The sequence below is a fragment of the Gymnodraco acuticeps genome, unplaced genomic scaffold, assembly GCF_902827175.1.
Source record: "Gymnodraco acuticeps unplaced genomic scaffold, fGymAcu1.1, whole genome shotgun sequence".
Lineage (NCBI taxonomy): Eukaryota > Metazoa > Chordata > Actinopteri > Perciformes > Bathydraconidae > Gymnodraco > Gymnodraco acuticeps.
The window spans coordinates 992836-1018593 of NW_022990295.1; the positions used below are offsets into that span (position 1 = coordinate 992836).

Here is a 25758-nt window from a genome sequence, read left to right on the forward strand (position 1 = left end):
ACTGTTATTTATACCAAAACCTGCTTCTACAGCTCAATAAAACACCTAAGCCCTGCTAATACTTAGCACACAACAAGCTAAGTTTGGCTAATGTGCTTACTATAAAGCAAATAATTACATACCATTCTATTTCTGGCACCACAGGGAGCCATAGACCGACAAATATCATGAGCTATTTTAAGCATCTCATATTTAATTATTTAAGCATCTGATTACCACAGGTCAGATAGAGTGTTGCCATAATTAATTAAGGAAGAAATCCTATTAACTCTATTCATGCCGTGCTAGATTTACACTGAAAAAACTGAAACGTTGACCTTAATTAAATGTATTATGTCAACACATTTCACATAAATGTATTAAGTTAGTTGAAAGCAATAATATTAAAGGTCCCATGACATGCTTTTCCGGTTATTACCCGTCCCCTTTGGGGATAGCTTTTTATCACCCAGACCCCACGCAGCATTCTCATCTGTTTGTCCTTACTGGTGTCATTTTCTGGTAGCTAACAAACGCCATTGTAACACATAATCACTGATGTTCCGCTGTAACGTGGTGGACTCATCAGAACAGAGTGGGCGAGCTGACCAATCAGAGCAGTGGGCTCCCAGGGAGGGGGGGGCAGGAGCTCCAACAAGCCGTGTAGGACAGAGAGTGAATACACATACTATACAGAGATGCTGAATGAGAAACCAATGTGAGTTTGGAAAATTGCACAATATAAATCTATTCTAGTAGACCTCAACAGTGGAACTATGATCAGTAGAAATGGCCATGTCATGGGTCCTTTAAATTTGTGTGGTGTTCGGGTCAAATTGACCCGATTTCCATTTTCAATGAATACAAAAAAATATAAGGATATTTTCGTTCAACCTGAAACTCAATGGCCGGGGCTTATTTATTGTGAAGGACATGTGGAATTGTTTTTATTTTTTTCCACTTATGAAAAAATGCCCACCCGCATTTATGTCCTTCATAAGGGGTTCGGGTCAATCTGACCCGGATACAATACCAGGACAGAGAGACAGAGAAAAACACACAGAAACACACAAACTAAAGACACACACACACACACACACACACACACACACACACACACACACACACACACACACACACACACACACACACACACACACACACACACACACACACACACACACACACACACACACACACACACACACACACAATTGTATGCATAGAGAAGCTGTTTGATCCTGTTTTCCCTTGATCTTTACTCTTTGTAGTGTGTACACAAAACTATCCTAGAACATTATAAACGTTTTAGATCTTCCAGAAATGTATAAACATTTTACATTTGCTCGCACTGTCCCCCCTCGCACCTGCATGCCGGAGGAGGGACTAAACAGAGACATAACCTCAGTGTAGTAACAGTGTAGTGCAGAACTACAATGATCTACCAGCAAAATGGCCAAAAGATATTCTGCTCAGAGCCTTGGAGCTAATAATGGATGAGAGTGAGTGAAATGCATTAGAGGAACACGGTGAAGTGGGACAGGAAGACATTTCTGAAGATGTGGAGGTAAACTCAGAATTTGACAGCAAATTGGAAGATGAACTTGACTCAGAGCCAGCTTCTGGAAGACCCCCACAGCCAGCTGTGAGGTCTGTGGACCCTCAAAGGACTCCAAGACACAGACTACATGCAGCAACTGCAACAAGTACATCTGTGCTATACACACGAAGAAGTTCTGCACATCATGTGTTTCCTAAACAGACTTGCCCATTGACTCACATGATGTTCTGCAGCGTCACTTCATCAATATGTTTTTCGGATATACTGTATTTTATGAATAGTGACTGTTAATTGTTTTTATTTGCTTTGTGTTTATATCTGTTCTATGTAATCTATATGGATGTTTCATTCTCTCTATATTTATAAATACTTTTGGATGTGGTTCTTGTGTTCCAATTGCTGCTAAATTGCTTTATTTCCTTCAGGGCTTTGATTACTATATGACAGATTAAAAATAATAAACATTAATGAAAAAATGTTTCATTTACATTTGTCCTAGAAAAGCATGAGCAAAATGTAAACTTAGTTTTTATTACAGTGTATTTTTTTTTTATACATAAATTACATTTTTATCACAAAAAACGATGGACAATTCCATTCTTAAATTTGATCTAGCAAAGAGTATTTTCAAAAACTAATCATATATTTCATTTATATTGTTGGGGAATGAGTTAAAGACAATATATATAAGGAATTGTGCATGTTGAATTTAGTTCTGTATTTTTTTAAACCCTGAAATATGTCCCGGGTCAATTTGACCCGAACATTACCAAAGGTTGCGAAATGTGAACATAACACAAGGGATCATTAAAACAAATGTTGGTTCAACTTAATGATTGCCCTCAACTAGCCTAATACAGTAATGTGAAAGTTGTTGACATAAATGTAATTAAAGGCAATGGTTCAGTTTTTTCAGGGCCTGCAGCTGTGCGCCCGCAAATCCGTTGTTTGGATCAGAGGTTTATTTTTCATTCTGTTAAGAGGCTCTTGTGAAAATGTATGTGTATATTCATTTGCAAAAATGTGTAGCCATCGTAATCATTTATATGTCAGAGTAATAAACAAAATTGGTGCAGGCGAGACCTTAAATGTAGGATAAGTATGACTCAGGCCTATGCAACTTATGTTTACTGTACTTTTTCCTCACTATTCTTTGTGTTCCTTTCCTAAGAAGCTACATTTTAATTTTCATAATCTAGCCAAATTAACTATATAAAGCTTGTTTATACTTCTCATTTAATCCAATTAATGTGTATTACACACTGGTGTATTCAAATTTATTTTCATCCAAGGCTTTTTAAAATCCCTCATTTATTCATACAACCGGTTTTGTATTTGTGTGATGTAATGAAAGGCTACTTTACAAATAGTATGACGCAGCTTCTTCAGTGTGTCCTGAGGTGGGAATCACAAGGCGAGACACAGACAGAGGGGATCGAACATTTATTTACCCTTATTAAAAGTTACAATAAAACCATTAACATCCTCAAACGATAGCAAAATAAAAAGAGAACCAAAAATATTGGCCAAAACATATTTACAGAGACAGTTTGCAGATAAAAAGCTCACATTTTGTACACAACCCCAACATCATAAACTCTGAAATGTGAACACTGCAATGCTCAAGAAGCTTGAATGTGGTTTTAGCCAGAAAAATAATCAAAAAGCACGAACAAAGACATTGCTCTTTTTCCATCTCCCCTTCCTCGGTTTTTACTTTTCTATACATGACAAAATACTTGAAATTTGGGGCTAAAACAAAGGAATGTAGAATTCTAAAAGTTAATGAGATCTTTTGAAAGGTTTATGTGTCCATATAACAGTCATTTCGAGTGAAGGAGATGGTCTGCCTCGATCCGCAACAGTGACAATTTTTTAGATCCCAAAAAGATGAGAAAGAAAAACAAAATGTTATAGGGCTGCCACGCTGTTAAAAAGGATGCTTCTCCATGAATTGGGAAAATAAGTCAGTATTCCTGATTCGCTCCACATCCAATCCATTACCTTTGCCACACGCCTGTCCCTGTGTGTACCATGAGGGGGCGACACACGCCGACGCTTTCATCATGAGAGGGCCCGGTGAGATTCCGTCTGTCGAAGAACTAATAAAAAGGCAGTGAACTGGTGGTTGAATCAGCAAACGTGATATATCCTTTGTCTTCTCTTCTAGTTTTGTTTATAACTTTAAGAACGTGGCACAAGTCTCTCATATATATATTTATATACTTTAATCTTGGAAAATCAGTTCAGGTGCTGTGGCGGGGCACAGTCACTCTGCCTTGGCCTCGCCCTCAGAGGCTGCAGGTGTCGTGTCCTCGGCGGGGGCAGCGGCGGCCTCCTCGGCGGGGGCAGCCTCTGTGGTGGGGGCCTCCTCTGCAGCCTTGGCCTCTCCCTCGGGTGCAGCCTCAGCAGCGGGGCCGGCGACCTCCTCCTCTTTGGCCTCGGCAGCCGGCGTCTCCTCTTTGGTTTCCTTGGCTGCGTGGCCGTTCTCCTCTGGCTTCTCCTCGGTCGTGGGGGAGGCCACCTCCTCCTTGGCCTCCTCGCTGCCCTTCTTGGTCTTCTTCAGCGAGATACCCTTGAATTTGAAGGAGTTCTTCAGGGAGAACTTCTTCTTCTTCTTGCACTCCTTGGCGGCATCACCTTCTGCTTTGGCGACCTCACCCTCGGCGGCAGGAGCGGGTTCGATGGTGTCCCCGGTGCCATTTTCTCCCTCCTTGGCTGGCTCGGCTGTTCCAGTTCCTTCAGCGGCAGCCACTTCCTCGCCGGGTTTGGCTGACACATCGCCGTTGGTTTTAACATGGCCGTTCTCCTGCAAAGAAAAAGTCTCATTAGTTGTAGGTTCACATAATCAAACTGGGTCAAACCAACACATTGCCCCTGGGGATGGAAAATCTCCAAAACATACAGATGGATAAACTGGTCAACTGTAAAACATTCAAAAATAAATCTAAAGAGATCTGGCATATGACAGATTAGCATTAGCCCATTTACTCCAATAGTTAATCCGTGTTATACTTGAGGAAAGCTGCTTGCCATGACAGTAGTTTAGAGAGTGGGGAATTCAACAGCTGTTTGTATGACTCCGAGCAGACACATGGGGGCAGTAGTGCTGCATCTGAACGTCAACACAGCCAGCCAGTTGAGGAACAAAGGAATCCCCATGAAACCGGCTCTCATCCGAGCTGCCTGCAGCTCAATATGCCCACTATACAGGCAGCGCAGACAAAGCCACTGTCAGAGCCAAGAGTCATATTCAATTCATCTACTGCACTTATAATGAGGGGAGGGTCTATAAAGCGGGAGCATCAACAGATGAACGTTTGTATTCTTCAATCCCATAATTCATCTTCTGATTTAGGGTCAGACTAAAATAAGCGACTCGATTAACTCTCCTAATAATCAGCAATTCATCGATCGTATAGGGGATTTTTGCCCTCCGAGTTTAACCAAGCGGAATGTAATTGACAGCAAACTCATACATATTTCAAATATGGGGTTAGACCTCTTCGTGCTTTGTTGCAACTCCGCAAAATGCCCCTCCAGCAGAGAGCATTTTTCAGCCTCTCAGCGACTCGCTCTTTTGTTCGACGGGAACAGCAACTACCTCCCCGGCTACAGTCAACTCATGAGAGAGAACACGGTCCGAACACACATTTCGACCCGAACCTGCCTTCCCTGCATCAAATGTGCGGGTAAATGGCCCCCCTGAGACCGTCAGACGAAATTAACAAAAGGCTGGTCTGGCGCGCGCTGAGCGGGCACGAGCGTAGCCTCCCGGCGGTAGCTCTCTGCTGGAGGTCCCCCGGGTTCAGACAACCTGTTGTAGTTAATTCAAACTCTGCTCTAAAGTCGCTTTGCTAACAGAGGACTGGTTCCGCTCTCGGTGCAAAGTCTGAAAGAGCAACAGCTCGGCACCCATCGATACCAAGAGCCCCGCCGTGGCACCCATGCTGCCGGTGGGCGTTGGGTGCCATGTGGCTCCCCACTGATGCTCGGCTTGTCAGGCCTGCTTTACTCACCTGGCCGTTGGCTTTGGCAGCAGCAGGGTCGGCGACGACGGCTTTCCCCTCAGCAGCTACTCCACCCTTGGACAACTGGGCTCCCATTTTTCTCCTTTAGATGTTTTGAACAAAAAAGAAAATCGAAAAAGAAAAACCTCGAAGTTTTTGAGATTTAAAGATCCAGCAGTAGGATGGGTAAGATCTTGCCAATGAAGTGAAAAATCCGACCAGATCTCCTTCTCGCTGTGTAGATTTGGAAACGAGAAGATCCTCCTTCAGTCTGTGTGGACCCCACGGCGGCTGAGCTCAAATTAAAGGATGTCGGTGAGTGATGAGGCTGTGAGTATTTCAACCGCGCCTCAAAATCGACCGGAGTCTCCTCCCATGGGCGTGGCAGCCGAGCTCTGTCCAATGTGCAGCCGGGGGATGGGCTTCCTTCGCCCTGTGTCACTGCAACAGTCTTCTGCTCAGCTGGATGTTCATCAAGACTTTTTCCACTGTTTCACGTCTGCAATATTTTTTAGCGTTGTTCATTTGCTTGATCCCCACTTGTTGCCAGAACCTGAACTCCTACAGGTCACAGGCAATTTACTCAGATTAAGCTTCATAATGATAGAGAAGAATACATATAGACATTTTATTTATTGGGATAAACCCCCCCTTGAGATGTACCATCTCGTTATCATGATGTATAACAGTGTTTTATTGACACCATAATGGGAAAACAATACCTTACATTTACATTACAATTATTCTATAAATCCACTGGTGAGCACAGCATGCACACCATAAACGTGTTTTAGCATCTGATTAGTGGTTTCTAGACCACAAAGGGAAATAAAAAATACTTCTGAGTTTTTTATGGCTTTTTTCTAGTAATATACCAGAGTGTTTTGCCTCTACAAGTCTTTAAGAAAAATCAGCAAATCTTGGAAGGAAACATTATCGAATTGCTCACCCCTCTAAGAAATACCTTAGATAAGGGGTTGCAAACAGACTCTTTACATGCTCTGCTAGTGATTATTCTAAACTCATGTTTTCCAGACTCCATTCACAGATTCACCCCTGCTTATAAAGATAATGTAAACGTATTATCATGTCTAATACAGTCTTTCACAGTTTCAATGATTTCATCTGTTTATTTTATTCTTGCAGAGATCACAGTTTATCCCAAAAATCCGTTAATGGCCTCCGAAGGATTTTGAGTGACAGGCCTGGCTTTCCAAGAGTAACCTTGTTACATAACACATGGCCAGCTCTGCGCTCAGTGGAGACCTTGCGATGGCACTGGGGCTGCTTTGTCACCGACACAGACAGGGCATCAGTGAATCAGCTTGTCAGACAGTAATGAGGTCTCTTGGCCAGACGAGCAAATCCCAGAATCGCAGCAATGACACTGCACTATTTGGGAGTCCAAAGCTCCTCTTGTGATCAGCAAGGTCAGGGGTTATATGTTTTAAGCTGAGTTATGAAGACTGGCCAGTCATCAACACAGGGTCATATATGCTCTATACGCCAGATGCCTTGTTTTCAAGCCATTACTCTTAATTGTGGCAGCCTTAACCAAATTATCCCTTCTTTGCCACCGACAAGGCCCCCATTTATCCCACAAATGAACCCGTGTTAACAAAATGGCGCTCTGCCGCTTGTCATCTTTATGGGACTTCATCAAGTGGAATTTATGATATCCTCTTATTAAAGTGTTCTTCTGAGGCTCCGCTTTATCTCTCTCTCTCTCTCTCTCTCTCTCTCTCTCTCTCTCTCTCTCTCTCTCCTCTCTCTCTCTCTCTATCTCCTCTCTCTCTTCTCTCCTCTCTCTCTCTCTCTCTCCCTCTCTCTCTCTCTCTCTCTCTCTCTCTCTCTCTCTCTCTCTCTCTCTCTCTCTCTCTTCGTCTTTCTGTCATTGTTTCCACCAATCCGATGGCACACAGAACGACCCCCTCCACCCACAGAGACACACAAACATGTCAGAGCAGTGGTATGCAAGGCATGCATAACGCCACCCAGAGAATTATCTCCATCTATTCAGTGGGCTGAGCTTCCCACAGTGGAATACACCCTCAGGGGTTCCGAATCTGCACCCCCCACATCCTGCTAGCCAACCACCCTCACTACATTCTCCTAAACTGAGTCAAGAAAGAGAACAACATGTTTGAAATATATTTTAAACCTACACATCTCACCATCTAGCGCATGCATAGCACAATCATGGCTTTGGAATTCCTCTTCGCTCTCTGATGTGGGACGTCTGACTCGGGCCTTCATTCTGATGAGATCTATACATTAAGGTTGTCAGATTTCAAAGGGATGTTCCTGGTTTGATCAGCACAAGAAAGAGATTTCTTCCCAGCAGGGCTTCCAAGTCTCTATTGAGACACTTGGTTAACCTCAGGTTTATCACCCACAACCTACAGAGTTAGGCTGCAGCCACACGGAGATGAAACGGGTCGTATCCGCTACAGTTCTTATAGACGGTTCGGCCACACGAGGCCGGCAGGGAAACGCAGATAACGATAACGATAACGATAACGGGTCCCAAGGTGGGTAGATCTGCGGACGCAACGTTCTGGGGGGCCAAACGGCTCCGTGTCTACGCCCTATACGATAATTTCCTGATAACGATGACGCAATAGCCCCGCCTCTCCTGCTCACTGCTGTAGCATGGTCAGTAGCTACTGCTACTGTCTGCTACTGACCATGCTACAGATGTTAGTGCAAAATCTACAGCTCCTCTACCACAACCATCAGCAACAAGTGGACATGGAGAACTACATGAACTACAAATCCACCGCGGAGAATAAACAGAATGGCAACCAGGCAACCATGGCAACCATGCTCAGGGGGTCTTCTTCGCTGCTTTTGGTGTATTTTGTGGCGGAAGTACAGGCCCGCCACTTAGGCCCGGGCGCCCGGCATATGTACTACAGCATTTCCAGCAGGTCGAGCTGTCTCGTGTGGACGGAATACTTTTTTGATATCGAATTCGGTTCGTTTTCGTTATCGTCTCTGTGTGGCTCCAGCCTTAGCAGCAGCTGATTAGCTTAGCTTTGTATAACAACAATAAACAGCTAACAGTGTTTTTACACTTCAGTTTTTTTAGACGATTAAAAGCAATATCTAACTAGTTATTTGATCAGTTTTAGGGTTATTGGTTTTGTTAGAGGCAGGCTAGCTGTTTTACCCATTTCATCAGCCTTTGTGCTAAGCTAATCTAAGCTAACTGTCTTTTGGCCGCAGCCACATTTAGTGTAGGGTGAGGTTGGTATGATTTTTTCTAATTTTACTCTTGTGAAGAATAGTGTTGTAGAAACATATTCTACATAAGTGCAGACACAGTTTTAATTGTGTGAGTATTTAAAAGTCTTAAAAACTTGCATTACACGCACTGTGACAGTGAAAATGACACAATCTGTTATTTGTGTCACGTTTAACATGGTGCTTCTTCTCCTCTTCACACACTTTTCTCCCTCCAAGCTAGTCAATGCCCACGTTTGTGTAGATGCCCATTTTTCATGCCCTGACACAGGATGAGCTCTCAAATCCTGCTAAAAGCCTTCATTGTCTCTCTCAGCAAGCCAACTGATGAGCATCACAAGTAGAAAGAGAGGCAAAAGGAGAGAGGAGGCTGAGAGCAAGGGAGAGGAATCAGAAACATGTCTCTGGGGTTCCTTTTGCTTCAGGGGAAGACAAGCTATCTTTGAGACAGTCACCTTGAACAGATTACTGGAGCATATCAGCATGATGAATATGTAATTTCCCAGGGTTCCTCGGCAATTCATGCATACACAATCACACAAACAAGACTGCAGGCTTCCTGTGTGTTTCCTATGGTTTTGCGCAGCCCAAATACCTCCAAACCTTATGCAATGCCATTCTATGAGGCAGTCATACACTGCTTTTACAATGAGAAATATTTTAGAGAAAAAAGATTGCCAGAAAGTGGATAAAAATATAGCGACAAAACCATTTGTTAAAGGAATTGCATTTCACAATGTTCAGAATGTGTATCCTAGCAAAGAAGTACATTTGATTTGTTAACATCTCATTTGCATTGCCAAGCACCTAATTACAAGGAGAATCAGGTGCACAGCCCTCTTTGCAGCCATGAATAGGGTAGACTTAAAAGAAAGCCCTTTGTAATGCTAATTCATTCGATCAACTGGCTTATTGACTGCAAAAAGGCCATGACCGGCAGGCAACCACAAAGCTTGCACATGGCAGCCATCTTGGCCGGGGGCTTGTGTGCAGATGTATCTGTCTATCTGAGTCTTCTGGCTCTCAGTAAAAAGAAGAGGAGAGAGGGCTAGTAGCTGGATGTCCGATGATTATCCAAGCTTGCATGTTTGACTCGCCTCATTGATAAAATAGTTGTTTGCATTACGGAGGAGCTTCACCCTCCCAAAAAACCAACATTAACAATGTTGATGTGTGTAGCCTTCCCTCACACTCGCCCCCCCGTTCTGTCTTTCTGTGCCGAAGGTGGCAGATATGACGTGACACACCCCTCCCAACATCTTTGCGTGTGTGCAGACATGCCACAGAGCTGGTTACCATGGCAACTACTGGTTCTATCAATGTCTCTGGCTGATGTTACTAGGGGGGGGGGCGTGGTTTGGTGGGAACCCAATGGAAGAGGATATGGCTTTGGCCTTGTTTTTGTTTGCCTTATCATCTGGGGCTTGTTTATTTAAGATGACTTGGCCTCCCACAATTTAAGCAGTTGAGTCTCTCAACCTCTGTGACGGCAGGGAAATTAAGCGTGGTTTCCTTTTAACCTTTACCCTCACCATCTTCCCGCCAAACTACATTTTTTCTTCCTCATCATACATTCTTTCTCTCAGTTTTGCCTGTGCTTGTGTGTGTTTCTGGCATCAACGCTCGGGCCATTACAAATTCACCCAGCAGTACTTTGTTTCCATCTGTGGTCATAACACACGAGCCAGGTAAGACGGCAGCGAGGGATTAAACAGATGGCGAGACAAGCGAAAGGAGAGGGTGAGGGGTTAAGAAGTTGAGAAAGCGTTGATGAGTAAAGCAGATATAGGGGCCGGGCAGGGACGTCTGTGTGAGTGTGTGTGTGTGTGTGTGTGTGTGTGTGTGTGTGTGTGTGTGTGTGTGTGTGTGTGTGTGTGTGTGTGTGTGTATGTGTCAAACAGAGGCATAGTAGTAAGGCAGCTCATCCCTGCTGCCATCGGCACTGCAACGTTACTAGGTCAGTGTGCCATCATCTCATTCATCATTTTCACAGCCTGCTCTTCCTCTTCAACCCTCCCACGCTTTCTTGCTGTTGCTCTCTTCTTCCCACAATGGGAGAGACAACATGCCGAAGCAGAAGGGAAGTAGGACTACACCTTAACAGACTGATGTGGATGTATAAGTAAAAAAATTAATAATTCAAGAAAATAACATATTTTCACAATGGCATTTGAAGGTTTTTTTTTTTATAGAAATCCCTGCCAGCACGGTCTTACCTGAGCAACAGGAAAACAGCCAAATCCTCGTCCTCTTATCAGTCGGAAAACTCCAACATTGTGCATCATGATTCTGTCTAAACACATTCTGTTGTGAAAGTGTACGCTTTAGAATATCATCTCTAAAGTGTGCCTAATTAGAAATCGGTGCTATATGTACACAACCGTATACAGTTTATAGCACCCCTGAAGGACCTTTCAATATCAACAGGGCCATTGTCGCCACCATTTATCAAATACATGTCAAAAACATCAAATGCCCTGTGACAGACTGGCCAATCAATTATCCCTTGTGAATTCGGTGTAATGACCTGGAAGTATAAGCACAGATTGCACGACACACTCCAGACCAATAAAAACATAATGGGCTGTAATTCATGACAGCTTTGCATTCCTGCATATTAGAAAAGCGCCTGGGCGATATTAGGGAGCACAGACATCTCCCCTGCTGCTAAGAAATAGCTGGCACCATAATGGCGTTTGTTTTGTATACACAAAGACACATATACGACAACAACCACTTGCATGCAACCACATGCAAATGTATTTACCCCCCACCTCTGCTACACACACACACACACACACACACACACACACACACACACACACACACACACACACACACCACACACACACACACACACACACACACACACACACACACACACACACACACCACACACACACACACACACACACACACACACAACACACACACACACACACACACACACACACACACACACACACACACACACACACACAGACTCATTAGCTTAGTTCTAGTTTGTCTGCTAGCTGGGGCTTTTTTTCTTCTTCTTGGACTGTGAGATCATCAGCACTCTCACTGAGCCCCCGTCAGTTTTTTATTCAAACCCCCTCTCTACCATCTTCATTGTAATGCAGATCGGGTGGGGGATGGGATCAGAGGGGGATGGGGCAGAGAAGAGGTTTGTGGAGAGACTGTGCTTGGTGTTAAGTATGTCCTGGCAGCCCTGCTGTGCCACAGCGGGCGGTCCAGCGTGGGCTGGGGGGAGGGGAGAAACGAAAGAGAGAGCTTTGAGGGTTATCCCCCAGCCTGTATACATGACTCAGACATCAGATATCAATCTCTTGAATTAAATGGTGGCAGACGCACTAAATAATCTCATCCAGGAGAGGAACACATAAGAGTTGGCTGTTCAATGGCGTTTTCACTGTCTAGACATAATGAGCTTAATGACACTCAGGTTGTATTGTTGTTACGTCTGTCATAGATTGCTACAAAATCAAACTAACTGGAAAATGAGTAGCTATCATATTTTGCCAATGGAAGTGCCTCTATATTTTAAAGGTGTTTTTATCGGTGTGGAAGCAGTAGCGCCATTACTAACACACTAATCTCCCTTCATAGATTGTTCAGCCGTTATGCTGAGTAACATGTTTTTTTTTAAGTCAGAGCATGTGTTAGTTTGTGTATAACCACCATGTTTGTGTGCATTTGGGGTCTGTCTAGCAGTGGCGGTTCTAGACCAATTTGACTGGGGGGGCCACTGGGGGGCCAGTTATTTTCTGAGGGGGGGCACAATAAATGCAGGACGAAAAAGAGAACTAGACAGTATGAAGTAATTCCGCATAAGAAAACAATGCAATACAGTTATTGGTATTTGTTTCAGTACACTTATTTATTTCAGATAGATCTTATAGTTATTACTGTTAGCTTCAGCTTAAGTTATAGTGCAATGTTTGCACTAACACCATATTTATATAAAAATAAAGGCAATGAACAGTTACATCTCTACTTTACATAAGGGTGTCTGCACAATCTCACATTACAGAAACAAAATCCTGCGGTGTTTGGCAAACCGAGTACCAGAAAATATACATTTAAAAAAAAACAAAAAAAAACACTTTTCATTGTTAGGGGGGCCACAGGGGGGTCAGAGGTCAGTGTTAGGGGGCACTGGGGCACTGGCCCCCCTGCCCCCCCTAGAACCGCCCCTGTCTAGTTCCTCAGCTCAACACTACGGGCACTCTCATCACAGCCGTCGATTGGAGTCAATCCTTGACCGAGCAATTGCCCTCCTGGACAATAAACCACACCCATCCTCCCAAACACACACACACACACACACACACACACACACACACACACACACACACAGACACACACACACACACACACACACACACACACACACACACGCACACACACACACACACACGCACATGCACACACACAGTCCGGAATGGAGGGCAGAGATGGTAGAGGGCTGTCTAAAGTCAATATGGAGCCATTGTGTTTTAATGAGGCGTGTGGGATGGGTTCATTGACTCCAGAGTTCCTTTTGCTCTAAAAAAAAAAGGCAGCTAGCTCACTTCTGTTGTTTACTTTTATTGATTTGGATTACACTGAATTGCACTCACACAGAAGAACAAAGCAGTGCACAGTAACATGTCTGTTTCAATTAGGATTAGAGCACCACTAACATGTTCACACGTACATTTATTATAAGAAGTACTATGGGATCTATTGTTTGTATTTCCTGGCCCTCCTCCACAGGGATCTTAGTCCAGTTTTTTTTTTACAGCGGCAAAGAGTGAATGGATGCCTCACGTTTACCTCTTTTCCTTTGCGCAATAAAGAAACTAAATTGAAAGTTAGAAAAAAGATGAAATATCTCACAAAAATGGTTTACGCTTCTACTGAAGAGATTAAAAGTAGCAGCAGATAACAAACAGCCTCCTCTATGCTCCACACAGATCTGATATAACCTTCTTCATATTAATAAATCAAACCAATAGAAATGTTATTTTTCAGTCTTGCTTTTCCCTGTGTGGTTGCGCTCTCTTCTTCTGCAAAGTGTGTTGTTTATGTCTAGATGTTTACTGTTGATTGGCAAAATGATCAAACCTACCTTTGACCATTCAATCTTTGCACGATTACCATCTATCCTTATTCAATTTAGACATGTTTTCTTTTTCTAACAAGGCAAAAGCCACCTATTGCTTTCCTTGAGTCATAATAATCTCATTTAGCGAGTGGATGTATGCAAGCATTCATTATTTTTCAACATTTTCAAAATGTGGCTACAATTTTCCAAATCATATGGATGGAAGCCTGGCTATTGACACATGAGGAAAGGGGATGTTCGCAAAAATAGTGAAGGTCCTCTAGCTAAAGGTCGGCCTTCCCATTCATATCAGTCAGTCAGTTTTGTGTTCACTTAGTTTTGGTGTGTTGCATTATTTGCTTGTCATTTTGCTCCAGTTTTCAGTTTCTCCATCTGCCATTGCAGCTGTGTTGTCACGGAGCATCATTGCAGCGTGTTGCACTTGTTTTGAGTGACCTATTTATAACCCACCCCTTCTATCTTGTGCCCCCAATTTCCACTCTTGTCCTTCTTCAGTTTATCAAAACATGGTTACATAAAAACCACTCCCTTTAGAACCAGCACTGGGTCATGAACATCTTCGTGAGTTGTTGAATAATTCAGCAGACGGGGTAAAGTGTTGAGTCTGGGGTTATTTAAATTTCACTCTAAGAGATATTCTTGGCTCCAGAGTGACATGTGGACACTTGAGTGTCACATTTGAAATATTGAAAGTCAGAATAAAAAGAAAGCTGGAGTATTTTCCTCTTTCATAATGGGACATATTTTTGAGGGAAATACACATTTACATTGCTGGATGATCATGAGATAGAACACATACACACAGATATTGATACAAGCTAACAACCAAGTGCATTGTATACAAGTTTGTCGTTCCAGGTCATATTGTGATTTTGGATAAAGGTATGTACAAGTTCAAGAAGAGTTATCAAAAACATTGTCATGTTTTTCAGAAAGTATGTTTTGACTTGAAAATGTACACATATCAATAGATTGCTAAACAATTACAAAATAGTAAGAACTTTACATTGTGTTTCATTGCATATATTCACCTGTCTACTTTATTTTAGAGATTGGATGATAATCTGAAAACCTCATGTCCGTTATGCAAATAACTTCTTTAGATGAACGACCATAAACTACAAAGACAGCGGCTGCCACTTTTAAATCTCACCCCATTTGCTAACGTAGACCTCTAGCCAGCCTTCACATCTTTTATCATCACACTGTCAGTAGCATTGCACTTACTCAGATTGCCAGCTTTCCTTGTTTCACATTGAGCCAGCAATGTTTCCCCCCCTCTGATCACTGTTTTAATTGATCTTAAACTGCCTTACTGTGTTTGCAGAGCAGCACTGACCTCATCTCCAGTGGTCTGCTGAGACAGCCAGCATTGATCTGCTTACCTTGAACAACCTGCCTCTTTGAGTGTGCATCAAAGACTGTAAATAAGGAGTGGACATATCCATCGTAATCACCCATTGGTTTGGCTGTATTCACTGCTTTTTGGCCGTCTGGGTTTTTTCCTGCCAAAAGTGACCATATTTAGAAAAGAGACCACCATGGCAAACACTAAGTTCCAAGCTAATGCTAACACTATCTTGGTTTGCAATGTGCATAGAATAGATAGAATCGGAGGGATGAAACCCTCTTTAATGGTCACACATGCAGAGCACACAGCACACACAGGGAAATTTGGCCTCTGCATTTAACCCGTCCTAGTATTCATGTATTTGTGTCTGGATATGTGTCTATGTTGGAGTTGGACATGGAGCTGCTGTGACGCAAGTCAAATTTCAGACTTGGTCTGACTAATAAAGTAATATCTTATAGGAGCAGTGGGTAGCTATTGTACAGCGCTCGGGGAGCAATGGGAGAGAGGGGGGAAGGGGGATGTCTGTTGCCTTGCCATGGCAGGGCCCAGGAAGTGGGACCTCTCCAAGTAGAAGTCCACACTCCATATTTAGGTCTGTTCGGGGACTTGAACCGGCAACCTTACGGCTCATAGTCCAAGCCCCTACTGACTGAGCCACTGTCGGACATGTAGCATACATGCTACATGTCCGGCATGATACATGTATCATTCTATAAGTTAACTAGTTGACTGTGATGTTAATTGGGATGCTATTTTTGGCAAATGAATAACAGACTTAGAGCTGGATGTGTTAACGTATAAAATGAACATCCTGCTCCTTAGAGTGTGTTGTAGCACAACCAAACACTGACGACGTAGCCTATCCCCAAAGGAGGCCCTGTTGTATTGTCTATTTTAAGCTGAACAGGACCATCATTTACTACATGCTGTATTGAAAAATACCTGAAACTAGCGATCGACACTATAAACTCATGCTGGACATTCAGCAAATCAAGTTTAAGACATTTACTTTTTACTTGTCAGACCCGCCGGTTGCTCCTTGATCTGCTAGCCTTGGTCTTGTAGCCCATAACACTAACTGACAGTGATTGCAAGTCATTGATTAGAGATTGATTGGGGAATAGGGAGGGAGGTGGGGTGAGGTAAAGACGGGCAGTTATTTACGTTTGCGTCTCATCAGGAAATGGGTGCAGTGTAGTTTGGCAGAGATTTACTGTTACTGCTCTTATTATACTCTCGTACATTCACTCCCTGTCAGAGCCTGAGATACCCTGACAGAGAGATACATTAAAAACAAAGCGGGAGGAATATATCTCCTGCTGACAGGCACAATATGAGAGACACCTGCTCCAATGAAGGGAAGAAAAAGCCATTTGTCAGTTCCAAAGGGAGACACTTTCCCTTGTGTGTCTTTCCCCTGTGGGGCTTAATAACAAGATTATCATGGGTCAGTGATGAGCTGGGACTGGAGATCAATTGTAGAAGTTAAAAGACCCTGTGATTCTGTCCACGAAGGAGGTAACGTCACCAGGGAGGGGCAGGGGTGACAGCAGGCATGGTATTGGGGTCAAGGGCATTGGTTGGTGCAGGCCACAGGAGCCATATGATCAGGTGCTGCCGGCGAACGTCCAATACATCCTCCAATACCCAACATGTAAGCCGATAAGACACCATTCAGGAGTGTGTGGGAGATCATCTGCTTGAACCAGTGAAAATGGTTTTGATATATATAGGAGAGCGCAATTTGATGAGATTGTCAGTTCTTTATTGATGTTACTCAGGATATAAGCCCATGGATGTGTAACATAAGCACATTACCTGTGTCACACGGACATGACCAGAAGGATGTGGTGCGCACACATCAGGAGGAATTTGATCACCGTCCATTGTAGCCTGATTTTTGTCGTCTGGGTGCCCTCGGGTACGTTATGGAAAGTAAAGACTGTTGAACTATCAAGACTATTTGGTGTCACGATTTGTCCCTCCAGCTTATGATGGATGTTAATGTGGCTGGTTGTGGGACAGCTCCTCTTTCATTTGCTTAAGAGTTTTCCAAAAAGAGGCTCATTCCTGAAACATTCCAAAGTATCCTATTTTCTTTCCATATTTGATATAAGTAAAACCATCTTACCCTATACATTCCAGCTGTCGGAGAGTGGATAGAAAAAGGAAAAGCTCCCAGAATTCTCAGAATCTTTAATCCCAGGTAGATAAGATTTTTTAGCTGGGTAGGTAGCAAACTGCTAAAAGGCTATTTAAAGTCTGGTTTTATGCTCTCTGCAGAACATTCAGCGGATTCTTTCAGAGATTTATGGGGGTGTCATGGGAAAGTTGTCCCTCCTAATGGAGCGAGTGACCTCAGTCTCCTCAAGGTCAGGGAGTAATTAATGCCCCGCCGCTTTAACTGGCATTATCTCTGCTACTGTGCTATCATCAAACACCTCAAACCTTCAGAGTGCCTGAGCTAACACAACAATCCACTCGTACCTGTGTGTGTCGCTCACACAGACACACTCAAGGTTGCCCAAGGACGTAGTCTTTAGCTTGATCGATGAGCATGTCACATGTGTGTGTGTTCCTAAAGTGCTGTGTCACAGTATAGCAAGAGGTTGTTTCAGGGCAGTAATGGCTTGGCTATGGACAGCCATAAAGCTTAATGAGCTGAACGCCTGGGTAATCACAGCTGACATAAACACCATGCGGGGAATCTGCATCGGCTTTCACTGCTGGGCCTGTTTCTAATGTCCCAACATATAGACCCATCTCCTGCTACTCTTGGCCAACCACAGACCAAATCTCCTTATAAGGGCTGAAAGAGTTCTGAGCCTCAAGTAGTTTGGCAGCAAGCAAGTGACTGTTGGGTCTGATGTATAGCCTTGTTATTCCAAATAGAGAAGAGGGAAACGGCTGATTATTGATATCTGCTAAATGTCCAGGATGAGTAATGCGGCTGTCCAACCAAGCAGCTGTTCACCAAGCTTTTGGCAGGTGGAGGAAATCAATAGCAAGACACACCTTTCAGATGAGGATAACGGATGAGAGGGGGGCACTGTAATGGAAAGATACCCATCTTGCGCTTTGGCCCAGGCCTATCCAGCAAATTGCACGGCCAGTGGAGTCAGTAATGACACGGTGGTGATGAAAGCCAGACCGATAGTTGTTGGATTTCAAACGGACTACATGGTTGACCGCCGGTGTCTGTAATCCTGTTGAGGTTTTCAAAGAGAAACAGAGGCTTTCCATGTTTCCTTCATCAATTCACTGTCAGAGGTGGTAGAGCCATAATGGTTTTCAAAATGGAAAGTATCTCTTACTCCAATGGTGCCATAGGCTCAGATACATCCTCATAAAGATGAAGACAGCTCTCATGCTCCCTCAAGACATGAAGCCCATTCCGTTGCTGAACCCTTTTTCACTTTTTCATCAGCTGGCATCATTACACGTCACATATCATCCGCAGATACATTTAAGATGCAGCAATGCAGTTCTACGCGCATGCAAACCCATTTGCGGTGATGTACAGTTGCACCCAAGGGTCCCTGACTTTCTTTTATGCCTGATTGTTGCTGTCTAAATGTAAAAGATACGGTTAGCTCTCTGTCAAATTGTAGCTTAACTATGTGACTGTTCTATTCTCCTCATGTTGGTCCCTATGGTTGCTCCTCTCTTCCCTCTGCTGCCTTGCAAATGGATTAATCTTGTAGCTCTCATTCAGAAGGGAAGGTAGAGTGGTGTTCTTGTGTCAGGGCACAGTGAAATATACATGTGTGTGTATCCACATTTGTGTGTGTGTGTGTGTGTGTGTGTGTGTGTGTGTGTGTGTGTGTGTGTGTGTGTGTGTGTGTGTGTGAGTGTGTGAGTCATGTGGGGCAGAGAGAGAGCAAGAGAGATGAAGCTCAACACGGTGTTATTAGACAATGAAATGTGTATCTCCTCTACTTATAGTATGTATACTTCTATGTCATGAAACGGATGTAAACAGAGAAGAGGGCCTATATGCCCTCAACTATGTAAAGATCAAGTGAGATTTGTACATATTTAGCCTTTTCAGGCCAACATTCCTCACATGGAGTCCAAAAATAGAGTCATATCCATTAATAAACCATGTACCTGCTGTGCATCCCTTTCCCAGTATCCCTGCAGGAGAGAGAGAGGGGGGGGGGGACAGTCAGTGGGTCTGCCTGTTAACAGAACTGGATCTGTGTAAATCCCTCGGTCTCCAGCAAACACTCATTTCAGCCAGTGCTCGCCTCTTCTCTACATTATTAAAAATGTTTTAATGGTCAAATCACATCAAATATTTACTCCCGTCTTGTCATTCACAGTAAATCTCCCACGTCATTTCTGACTCCTCATCTCCCCCCCCCCCCCCCCGACCTCCTGCTGCCCTTATATTGCTCATTCCCCATCTCACTCTCCCTGTTGACTGAGCAGCGGCTTCAATGACAGGAATTAAAGTGGTTGCCATGACAATACCATGACGACAGTGATGGAATTCACTTGGCACATGAATGGATGAGTTTGAACCTGAGGAACCTCACGTCTGGTCGCTGCAGACGGAGAGAAGCAGACCCATCAACCCCCTGCAAACACAGATGGAAAACTCACAGATGCTACAATATTAGATTTCTATTTTCAGAACTTGTGGTCGGATATAATGATGGTGTCAGCATGTTGCTTTTTATCTTTCTGTTTTCTGTTGCATAATAACAGCCAGTCTGTCAAGATTGAGAGCAGAGCAGGGTGGACTCAAATGTGAGAGTGAGACGTACACATTTTGAACATAAAAACACCTTTTCAGAGCGGAGCAAGGCTAAACAAACGGAACAAACAAGGATCTGACTACTAATAACAGAAAAACCAGAATTTAAATACATACAAAGACAAATCACAAAGACAAGACACAGCTTGGGAGCGAAGGCAATCAATAAGGTATCTTATTGTGAGGAAACTAAAACACTTTGTTGAAAGAGGGCTTCTATCATATGGATAGATGCTTTGGCAGTTTTTGTATCGTTCTTCTTTCCTGTTCAAACCAATTCCATACGTTACCCACAACTGGGCATTGAATGGTTCATTCAGAGATGCGGTTGCGTTTTGCTAGTAGCAGCAATGTAGCGTCTATTCTCTAGCTTCAAAAGGTGAAGAGGTGTGGGCTACAGAGTTCTGGTAAGGCCAAATCTTTCTATTTCCACACCTGAGCCAACTGACATCACTTGAGGCAAATTGTCCGACTTCACCTAACCCCCTCTGGCACCCCAAAAGTATTTTACAACGTGAATGTGATGTGTACATTTTCCGTGCCTGAAACATTTGGTTAAGGTTGTGTTATAATAAACTGAAGCAAAGTGATATGAGTTTTCATATGGCGGCTAAGGTGTTTCTTTTCTAGGTAGAAGAAGACGGTTTTGTAGTGGACGATATGCACACCACAAGCACTCACCACTCATACTGCCGCACTCACCACTCTCCTGACGCCGGCAACAGATGAGGAATCCTGGGAGGTCAGGGTGGGCAGGAGTCGCCATGTGACATCACATCCATCATGGCCGCCCCAGGCTCCCAGCTGCCACCAGCTGCTGTGCATTAAGCAAAGTGCGGCAGGCGGCTTTGGCTGAGCCAGTTATAGGATAACTCAATAATATCACTCTGTTAGGGGCTGCCTTGAGCTCTTTATTTCATTTAGTATCGTTGTTTTATCGCCCAGCCCGCCACCTGACCCTCAGGAGTGCTGGTGAACTTCTAAGCTGATTACCACACCCTGTGCTAAGTTTACGGGTCATTACGATTGGTCAAGTCTTACCCCATCTTGTCATCTCTATCTATGAAAACAGTGTTGACATTAGGTTATTGTACAGATGGGAGTGCTGAATTTCATCAAGCAAGGCCATCAAATCAGATGCTCGATGTTTCCCTGGCCCCTGGCTTACCGCTCACCAGGTCTTCATGGGCGTAGGTTAAATGCCTTGTGCCAACGCAGAGAGCCACACAGCATGCCTGCATTAATCTGACCCAAGTCAAGTACTACAAAATGATGCCTTGGTAAAATTCTGCGAGCTCACAAAACGTTCCCAAACTACAGACAAAGAAAGTTGTGAAAGTTTAAAAAAGACGAACATTTAGGATTTCTAAGAAATGCCAACATGTTTTGACCTCCCCATTTGTTTGCTTTGGGTGTAGGTGTGTCTTTGATGTCTGTGTGGAAAAAGAAATAGAAAGAGTGTGCAATATGTAGCTCAGCTTTTTGAGAGTAATTGTTTGGGATGGAGGTGGCAGCTGTGGGAGAGCCCGGGGGCGGAAAGGTGATATTTTGACCCTCCCCACACTCAAGCCGTGTCCACACAAATAGAGATCATTTTTGAAACAGCATCTTTTCCTCTACCATTTGGCCCTCAGCCATACTTAATCAGCCTTTTCCAGCATTAAAAAAAAAAAATCAAGCTCTGGGGAAAAACATTAAATAAGCTCTGAAGATGAAAACATTTTTTAAAACCTTAGACCTGGTTGAGTATACTCAGCAATAAAGTTGGGTGAACTGGTATTCTTTTAGAACCTCTTTGAATTGAAATTAACATTTATTTTTCTTGCTGCAAGGAAATATATGCTTGGTCTTTGGTTAGAATTGTATTAAACAAAAATGCTTGTTAGCCTAGCTGGCTAGCATCTACCTTCCCAATGGACTACAACAATGGCCAAACAGATGGATGACAGCTTTTATCGCACATAGTGTGTACATGTATTGTTTCATTTCTTGTGCCTTTCAGGTACTTCAAGTAAAAGCATTTCTTTACTAGTAGCCTTCTGCCTTTGTAAGAAAACACATTTACATTATTCACCCTAAGCATAGTTTTTTTCTCCAGTATTTGCTCCGTTAAGCAAGATTGACAGTACTTACAGTATATTGAAGGTCTGTCTTCAAGCAAAGATTTGATCTAAGTAAAGTAGTTTAACAGCACCAATAAAAACGACCAACGTACCCTTATATACGTTAAAGGTTGGATAAGATAACGTTTTGAAAGTCAGGCTCTGAGTTGTTGTCCTATCAAGTCCCAAGCCTCATTATTTTTTGGAAAACATCAGCGCCGTGTGTTGACTTTCCCCCCGCCCCTCTCTCCAGACAGCCTTTACAACATTTTGCTGTTAGCATCTGTTACACAGTGTCTGGCATTGGTTCGGATCACAAAAGCTCTCCCTTATCTAAAAATTTCACCCTTGGATTTCCCATCTTCACTTTTGATTGCATACCGTCTGCTCCAGCTACCTGGCTTCATTCCTCTGCCTTGTTATTGGCTGTGCGCTTATTAGTCTGCCTCCTTGTCTGTCCTTTTGCTGGCTTAATAGGAGAGTATAAATACATTTTACAAGCTTCCCTCCAGTATCTTTCTTTACCTCATCCGGCCCTACACATCCTTCCCTCTGCTTGATTCTTCTTGTCTGCCTTCCTTCCTTCTAAGAGGGAAGACACACAACATAATAAACATGCTATATATACTGAGGTATATATGTCACACATTATATTTTTGGGTGTATATAAAACAATACACGGAACAAAGTGTATTTGTCTGGTTGACATTTTTATGTCGAGCCTGAAAGCAAAGCATTCTGCAGCAGCATGTGTGAATGTCATCAGTGGTTACTCGTGGACATAGAGTAGTGTTCAATGACAGTTTCACAACTATAAACTGAGTGGGCACGAGTGGGGAGAGAGGAGTGTGTGGCTCACATGCTGGCCTGGGGGCCACGCTCTGTCCATGTAAGGGGGGGTTGGACCAGCTTCGGCCGTTACAGCAAACTGGGTCAGTCAGAGGCTGAGGAGGAATGACCTCATTGCCCCTGCATTATCATTATTTTCCCAGTCTGTCACTACACTGGGAATCAGGGGGAACCTGCACCAGGAAATGCGTCCGATTCCCCCTGTGACAGCACATGTACGCTCACACACACGCACGCACACACACACACACCACACACACACACACACACACACACACACACACACACACACACACACACACACACACACACACACACACACACCACACACACACACACACACACACACACACACACACACACACACACACACACACACACACACACCCCCACACACACACACACACACACACACACACACACACACACACACACACACACACACACACACACACCACACACACACACACACACACACACACACACACACACACACACACACACACACACACACACACACCACACACACACACACACACACACACACACACACACACACAGGAAACGTGGTTACGACAGCACCGAACTGAGAGGTCAAGGGTTACCATTACAAATGGCCCACTCTCACGTTCAGCCGTTCACTAATCACACTCTCCCACACAAACACAGTGACCCTGAACCCCTCTCTCCTGCAGTGCTACATGATCGCACAACTCACGGGTTGAGATTTCATTTGCGGCCATGAAGTGGGCCCCATTTTCTCACCATAAGTGTTTCCTCTCTAATCTCTCAGCCTCATGGGTAAAACAGTTTGATGAAACACCAAAGCCATCGGTGCAAAAAAAAAGGGAAAGAATGTGCCACCTCTTTAACAGCACATCTGTTTGGATCTCAAGGACACAAACCAGCAACCTTTTCCTCTGTCGCTGCCTCGCTGGTGCTCCCTCCCTTTCCCTTTTGCTCCATTTCTCCCGAGACTGTCTTTCCCTCTCGAGCCCTGAACTCCTGCCAATGACTGTTAGAGGAATCTGATTTGCGTTGATTGCATTAACATTCTCCAGATGTTCTAGTCAGAGATCTGACACCTCTGTCCCACAACTGTCTCGTCTTGGAGAGCCAAAAGAGTCAACGCTACGTCTTGCCAGAGCTGTGAGAGAGTGCTGCAGAACATGAGCCGGTGTTAGAGACGGACTTGGATTGGGTTCAAAAGAAATGAGGTGTGAGCTTTATAGGAAAATATAACTGAGATGTACAGGGGACAAAGGAGAAGACATAGGGAGTTGAATGCAAGTGATTGATGCCGGAAACATACTAGCCTAGGAATGAGAGAACCAAACTAAAATGTGTGCAAGATAAAAAAAAACGGAGACAGTTCTCTTGATAGAAGGAGGTGAATCTGTACCTTCCCAATGGACAACAAAAATCGCCAAACGGTTAGATGACAGATTTGTGGAGCAAAAGAGCTTCAGTTTGACAGGAAATACTCAAATCCCTTGACAGTCCATCTGTTTGGTCTTGTCTTTACAGGGATTGGTGCTTGCCACATGGCCACAGGAAGTAGCCAGCCCCCTGGGTCTTCACAAGGGAACATGATCCTCTTAATAAGCCCTGCCCCTAACATGGTCCTCCAACACTGCACCCCTCTTCGGAAGTCCCTTCAGGCTCCGCTGTGAGCCTCACTATGGCCTTCGAGAAGGTTCAATACGCATGTGTGGGGACACAGGGGTCAACGCCGAGACCAAACATATCCTCGTTATCAAAGCCAACATTTTGAAAAACAGATTTACGAGCTACTAAACATGATAATTGGTTACTAGTAAATCACATTTTTTTAGGATTGGAAAGATTTTTATTTCACAGGATGTGCACGGTAAAGTACGCTTGGCTTACTTCTGGCTACATTTATTATGCTAACTGCATGTTACTGTTTTAAAAGGATATCATTGCTACATCCTGGGCTAAGCACCATGCTGATTGTGATTGGTTTAAAGAATAAAGGAAGTGTAAAGCTGTCTATTGAGCTAGCAGCTTTCTCCAACATGCTAACATGTTCACAATGATAATGCTAACAGGTATAATATTTTGTTATGTCATGTTTAGCGTGCTAGCATTTTCTCATTAAAGAGACCAAGTATATGCTTCGGGTTTTTTTCCTTTCATCTAGTGTGTTATATAGGTTTTTTCACATGTAAATAACTTACAAAGTCCTCCTCCTCACCTACAAGTCCCTCCATGCCCATGCCCCCCCAGTACTTATCGGACATCCTTCGCCCACATGCCCCACCCCGGAACCTGCGGTCTTCAGACTCTGGCCTGCTTACCACCCCCCGCACCAACCTGCGAACCTTCGGGGACAGAGCCTTCAGTGTGGCAGCCCCCACCCTCTGGAACGCTCTCCCTGCGGAGATCCGCAACATCCAGCATGACGCCTTCAAAGGGCCCTCAAGTCCCATCTGTTTACCAAGGCCTTTGGCCCCTAATCTATTTGTTGTTTTGTCTGTCCGACTGTTATGTTGGTCTCTACTCCTGTTCTTCTTCTGTAAAGCGACCTTGGGTCTCATGAAAGGCGCTATATAAATCCAAGCTATTATTAAATGCTCTGCAGAGGCTAAAATCCCAAAGATCCATTCAAAGGAAGTTCCCCCCCCCCCCCCCCGCCTGAAATGCCTCTTTTTTACATTTACGCAACAATGACCTCACTATGTAGCACTCATGCTTCTATTGGCTAGCGCTCAACACATTGTGTACGTGATAGCCTTTGGGGGGGACATCTCTTAGCAGATGA

At 43.8% G+C, this 25758-nt stretch overlaps 1 protein-coding gene across 1 annotated transcript; it reads right to left on the reverse strand.

The window, feature by feature from the left end:
• Nucleotides 1-2968: 2968 nt before the first annotated feature.
• Nucleotides 2969-5873, reverse strand: marcksl1a (MARCKS-like 1a). Its single transcript, XM_034222443.1, has 2 exons — nucleotides 5560-5873; nucleotides 2969-4349 (listed from the first exon to the last, which is right to left on the reverse strand). The coding sequence occupies exons 1-2, from the start codon at nucleotides 5644-5646 to the stop codon at nucleotides 3810-3812; spliced, it is 627 nt and encodes a 208-aa protein (XP_034078334.1). The 5' UTR covers nucleotides 5647-5873; the 3' UTR covers nucleotides 2969-3809.
• Between the last annotated feature and the right edge of the window lie 19885 nt (nucleotides 5874-25758).